The 6,618-nt window shown below is 45.8% G+C and overlaps 1 protein-coding gene across 1 annotated transcript; it reads left to right on the top strand.

Moving 5' to 3' along the window:
* Window positions 1-2,774: 2,774 nt before the first annotated feature.
* On the top strand, window positions 2,775-3,836 carry SERLADRAFT_442228 (uncharacterized protein; the record flags this gene model as incomplete). Its single annotated transcript, XM_007322753.1, has 2 exons — window positions 2,775-2,918; window positions 2,997-3,836. 2 exons carry the CDS (start codon window positions 2,775-2,777, stop codon window positions 3,834-3,836), a joined length of 984 nt encoding a protein of 327 aa, XP_007322815.1.
* Between the last annotated feature and the right edge of the window lie 2,782 nt (window positions 3,837-6,618).

Genomic DNA, 6,618 nt, shown 5'->3' with positions numbered 1-6,618 from the left:
TCAATCTGCCATCATATACTATCAAAACATTGGTCGCTCGTCTTGCCTGGTTGGAGCGTGGGTGGGTAGTTTTTGAGCTGCAGAAGGTTTATCCCCTTGCGTTGCCCATGTTCATTTCTGTCCCATTCACTTGGGTACACTTGTCTTTTGTCCATCGTCTTCACTACAGCTACACCTACCACACGCTGCCTGGGACTCACTTGTTCCAAATTGGAACTACTCCTCCTCTCCCTCCCTCATTTGATCAGGTGGTCCAACACAACCAGCCTATTGGTAAGGCCATGGAACTGTTGGATTTGGACTAGGTGGTGGACCAGTGGCTTCAGTTTTTTTTTTTTTCAGCAAAACATTCATTTACAGTGCGATTATTTTTGATTTTTGAATCATTTTTATGGACACATATTTTTTTAGAATGCCTGACTGGCAATAAAGGAACTGTGTTGATACTGATATTTTTTGCCTTGCCCTTTTTTTACTGCATCTTCTCATGACATCACAATTTTCTTGCTCTCTTTTTGCTATTTGGACTTTCTTTTATGGCTGTACAAACCTGTGACATTACTTACATAGCATTCATTGTTCTATCCATTTCTTTTCCTTTTTTTGACAATCTTATCCTGTACTACCTACGCAGGATTTGTCAGCATACATTCCTTCCTTCATGTTCTTTCTCATTCTTTTTGCACAGCTATACTGTGCATAGCCTACTTTTCTTTCACTATATAAACCCCTGTATTTTACCTTGAAAAATAACAAGAACTTGAATCCAGACTTCTTCTCTAATCTCAAGTTCACTACTCACTACTACTTGTGATCCAGTGTGGTCACAACACTTCCCATTGTTACCACTGTTAACTGCTGTCATTGTCACTCATCACTTTTGAGAATGATTATCATCCCTTTTGATTAAAGTCCTTCTGAGCACTACAGTTTGTGCATCAGAAGCCTGCTATCACTGGGAAGCTTGTCACCCCGTCATCTTGTTGTTCTCAAACCTACCTTGTGCTACAGTGCATGACAACGTCACATCATTCATTTTAAAAACCATACACTCACATGTGGGAGTTTCCAATGAAACCTATCCAAACAGGCCAAAAAGCGGTCCTAACGCAACCTAATAACAATTATGAAGATGTGGCCAACCAAGCAGAAGCGACCTTGAGCAAATCGGTCCAACTTCATAGATGTGGCAAAGGATACAAACAACAGTCACCATTCTCACTAGCATCAAAAGATTGGGTAGACAAGTTTGGGAAGTGGGATTAAAAAAGACTATGGGCATACCTCAACGCATGGAACCCTGAAATTATGCAATGCATACGTGCTAATCATGACGTTAAACTGATGCTAAATGGAGTTGAAACAAGAGGTCTTGCCTGGTATATAACAAATTACGTGGCCAAAAAGCAAAGGGAATCTTCAAACACGACTGCCCTGCTTGCAAGGATGTTGGCTTTCCACAGAGCTAAGGAGAGGCAAAATGCAGACCTATAAAATGCTAACAAAAAAATGCTTCAAAGATGTGCCAACACACTAAGTTGCAAGCAAGAATTCAGCGCACCAGAGGTAGTTGGTTACGTTATGAGCTGGGGTGATCAATATGTGTCACATCATTTTGAAACTATCCATTGGGATAGCGCTGTGACTCAATTACAAAACACATTCCTGATACTACAAGCTGGACATGTGAGATTTAAATACTGCATACAAATTAAAACTTACATATTGTTTGCAGATTAGTACAGACGACAAAGTCTGTATACAAATTGTGGATGGAAACCTACATGCATGCAATCAGATGAAGGAATATATGGACAGGGGTGATTACTTGGAAGAATGCTTATACCTCAATTTTTTTCTCAACATATGTTACGATAACACAATTTCCGGACATCTCCTTTCCTTTTTATTCTCCGCTTTAACTTTATACTTTAAAGTGCCACGCGGCATTTCCCTTTCTCGCGCCGCGTTGCCTTTCTTTTACTTTTAGACTTAACTCTCTCACGCAGTGGAGCTGGCCATACGGGCTAGGCCCTATGACATCATCAGCCACTGCCTTCATCAACTGTATAGTACACATGTACAAACAAACCTGTAGTAGTATATATACCCCAATAGATCCAGGAGACTCCTCAGCGAGTCCTCCTGTTGTATACCAACTAACTCACTGCAGCCCAAGGGGTACCCACTCCCCATCTTCCACTACCTTTATAGTGTGTTCCTGTGTGCGCCAGAGTAACTAACTCTTGGTTGTTACATTAGGACTCGCTCTTTCTACTCTCTCGCACGTTTGTGCAAAAGTCCCATTGGGCACCCGGACTCCAGGGTGAAGGAGATTGGCTAGGGTTAGGAATATCCCAAATAGCAGATAGGTGCGCTCCTAGCGACGGCCTTGTAGTGCTCAGGGAGAAGAACCCAAAACCTACGTTACGCGGCCCCCAGCGTTAAGGGGAGTACTTAGCTCAGCAGTCGGTGTGGAACCACTGTTGATTAGATTTAGAATACAAACTTTCACTTTCGAATACCTCTGACCAGGCCGGGCACTTGCCTCCGCCAGTCTGGAGAAGGGTTGACAGCTTAACAAGCGGACCACCCCCTGACAACCGTTCGGACCAGGGTTTATTACAAATACATTTTATATACCTTTCAAATACTATAGTGTGGGTAGTCGGAGATTGAGATCCGATACTCAGCTGGGAAGAGGTTGATCCGCAGATAGCAAGCGGGGACCCCCAGTTACCTATTTTTACATTACCCAAAGAGAACAAGTCGACATGTCGTCGCAAGATATGAATGCGCTACTGCACGCAATGCGTGTGCAGATAGCTGAATTAACCTCGCAGCTCGCCGAGATACAGGCCAACCCCCCTGTAGCAACCCCCTCGGTAGAGAAAAAATTCAATAAGAAAGTCGAAGTCGTCGCTGACCCTGGCGCCTTCGAAGGAGACAGGGCTAGATTCGCCGAATGGTGGATCAAGCTCCAGATTTGAGTCAAGGCGAATTGGGACGCATTCGCCGATGACTTCGAGGTAGCTACTGCAGTGCTATCTCGACTAAAAGGACCTGTGGCGGGTCGATACGCCCAAGTTAGATTGCAGGAGTGCTACACCGCGGGAGTGTGGCCCACCTGGGATGATCTCAAGAAGGAGATCAAAAAATACTTCAAACCACAGGCTGAGCGTGACTGGGCTCGGCAGCAAATTTGTTCGTTCAAACAGGGAAACCTGAGGACGGATGATTACGTCACCCGGTTCCTGGCCCTCTCCATCCAAGGAGGGTTAGGTAACGAACACGCAGTGGAACTGCTAGAACGCAAGGTCAACCCTCGCATTGCAGAGCAGATCTACCTGCAGGATACGAGAAGTGACGACCTGGCTCTGGCAGCCGAGGAAGTCAGGCGAGTTGGTAGGGCCATAGAGCTCTACGCTATGCACCAAGGTGGCGGGTCCACCAAACAAACCACATCATCCCAGAGGCGCCCTGGGTCATCAAACCAACATCAAAATCACTCTCACGGGTTTAGGCCGTTCGGGCTGCAGCCAGGACAGGGTGCTCCTATGGATATCGGCGCGGTCCAAGGCGGACAAATGCGCAGATTCAAGGGCAGCTGTTACAACTGCGGCCAAGAGGGACATATGTCCCAAGACTGCAAAAAAGGGTTGCAGGCCGGCCAACAAAAAAATAACCAAGGGCGCCAGGCGCGCCAATTAGAAACCGAACAATTGGATGATCGGCTCCACTCATTGGCCGGTTGTTCTTACGACGAAATCCGGGCTTTCTTCTACGACCAGCAGGTCAACAAGATGAAGGCTCAGGGAAAAGAATTCGGGGCTTAGGTCACTTGGGTGCCTTAGCTCCTAGTAAAAATGAAGTAAACCACAACAAGGTGGCCCCTGCTCCGGGGTGTTGCACGAGCAATAACGGAATGACGGGGATGGCTCCCCAATTTGTAAATAAATTTCTAAATTTGTTATCAGAAGTATGTACTTGTATGAAGAAATGTAACTGTAATATTTATGATACTACCGCTGCACCAGCGTCTCCTTTGGAGTGTGGCCCCGGCGAGACAAACACTAGGGTGCTTGATTCTGGCAAAACTAAAATAGAAAAACATGTGTCATTTTCCCCTTCTTCTTCTACTTCTTCTTCTTCTTCGGAGCCACCCTTTCCCGAAATCCCAAGGCGTGTGTTGATGCGCACGTATTTATTCCAAAAGGAGATCTGTTTAGACGTTGGCGTGGAAAACCTTGCCAGGGGCAAAGTACACTCAACGAGCGCACTGCTTGATTCAGGCGCTAACGGGATCTTCATAGATCAGGTCTGGGCGGAGCAAATTGGACTCCCCCTTGTAAAATCAGATGCACCTATTCCCGTCTATAACGTTGACGGTACGCTTAACGCAGGTGGCTGTATCACTCACAAGTGTTCTTTTGTGGTCGAATACCAAGGACACAGAGAACGAGTCACTGCCGAAGCTACCCAACTAGGGAAGATTAATTTAATCTTAGGCTGGACCTGGCTATTTAAACATAATCCTGAGATCAACTGGCAGACAGGGGTTGTCACATTGTCACGTTGTCCCCAGGAATGTGTAAACTTGGGTAAACCAAATCATGTCCGTCACCATGAGCGTCTCGAAAAGTTAAACGCTAGTCACGTTTACAAGCTCAGATCTTTAGAAAAGATCGACGATGACGATGATGAGGTAAAACCTGAGGAAGAGATTAAGAGGCTGGTACCTCCCGAGTACCACGACTTCTGGAAAGTTTTTTCGAAACACAAATCAGAGCGCTTCCCAGAGGGTAAGCCTTGGGACCATGCTATAGATTTGAAAGACACCTTCAAACCAAGGAAGGGACACATGATACCGCTCTCTGCTCCCGAAAGAGACGAGGTATCTAGTTTCATAGACGAACAACTTAGGAAGGGTTACATCAGACCTTCCAAAAGTCCTATGACGTCCCCGTTGTTCTTCATTCCTAAAAAGGATGGTAAGAAGCGCATGATTATGGACTATCGTTACGTGAATGAGCACACGGTTAAAAACGCGTATCCGCTGCCTTTGATTAGTCAGCTAGTGGACAAATTGGCTGGCGCCAAGATCCTGACTAAAATGGATCTCAGATGGGGGTACAACAATGTACGAATCAAGGAGGAAGATGCTTGGAAGGCCGCATTCACGTGCCACCGAGGATCTTTTGAACCCCTTGTTATGTTCTTTGGGTTGACCAATTCACCGGCGACCTTCCAGAGCATGATGAATGAGATCTTTGCGGATATGGAAAACTGTGTCGTCATTTACATTGACGATTTATTAATATTTACAAAGTCGGACGATGAGGCTGAGCATGACAGGATCGTGCAAGAAGTCCTTCGACGCTTACAGGAACGGGACCTATTCGTTAAACCCGAAAAATGTAATTTTAAAGTGAAGGAAGTAGACTTCCTTGGTATGATCATAGGCCAGAACGGAATCAGGATGAACCCTGAGAAAGTTCAAGCTATTTTGGAATGGCCAGAACCTACTCGCGTCAAAGGAGTTAGGGCCTTCCTAGGCTTAGGCAATTTCTACCGAAGGTTTATTGAAAACTTTGCAAAAATCACGAGACCGTTGAACGATCTCACCAAAAAGGACCTTGTTTGGCAGTGGGGCGCCAAAGAACAGGAAGCTTTTGATAAGCTTAAACAGGCATTTACAACAGCGCCCATATTGGCATTCCCTGAATTAGACAAAGAGTTCCGGCTAGAAACTGACTCTTCTGACTTCGCCACTGGGGCTGTTCTATCCATCAAATGTCCTGATGATCTTTGGAGGCCTTGTGCCTATTTATCGCATAGTTTGTCGCCTACAGAGCGCAACTATCAAATATACGACAAGAAGATGCTGGCCATCATTAGAGCTTTAGAGCACTGGCGGCACTACTTAGAAGGTGCTAGGCACCAATTCGAAATTTGGACCGATCATAAGAACCTAGAGTACTTCATGACGGCCCGAGACCTGAACCGAAGACAAGCCCGCTACGCGGTGTACTTGTCAAGGTTCAATTATAAATTAATTCATAAGCCAGGAAGCTCAATGGGGAAAGCGGATGCTTTATCTAGAAGAGAGGATCATGCCAACGGCATAGAAGATGACAACAAAGGTGTCACCTTGATAGATCAATCAAGGGTCGCCAATGTTAGAATCGGGCAAGATTCCGACCTCCTAGAAGTCTTCAGGAAAGACATTTCCCCTGAGGAAAAGGCGCGCCTTGACGGCAATGAAAACTATTTATGGAAAGACGGGTTCTTTCATTTTAAAAACAAAATCTATGTGCCTGAGTCCGTAAGGATCAAGACCATAGATAGACATCATGACACTCCAGTGGCTGGGCACCCTGGATGGCAACGAACAATGGAGTTGATCTCCAGAAACTACATGTGGCCTGGCATGGTCAAAGACGTACAGGAATACGTAAAATCCTGTTTGAGATGTGCCATGGCCAAGAATTCTCATCAACCGCCGGCCGGTAAACTCATGCCGAACCCGATACCAGCTGGCCCCTGGCAGGATATATCGGTGGACTTCACGACGGATCTGCCCGAGTCAAACGGGTACGATTCAGTAATGGTGGTAGT

Source organism: Serpula lacrymans (assembly GCF_000218685.1).
Source record: "Serpula lacrymans var. lacrymans S7.9 unplaced genomic scaffold SERLAscaffold_13, whole genome shotgun sequence".
Taxonomy (NCBI): Eukaryota; Fungi; Basidiomycota; class Agaricomycetes; order Boletales; family Serpulaceae; genus Serpula; species Serpula lacrymans.
This window is presented reverse-complemented; position numbering and strand designations above follow the sequence as displayed.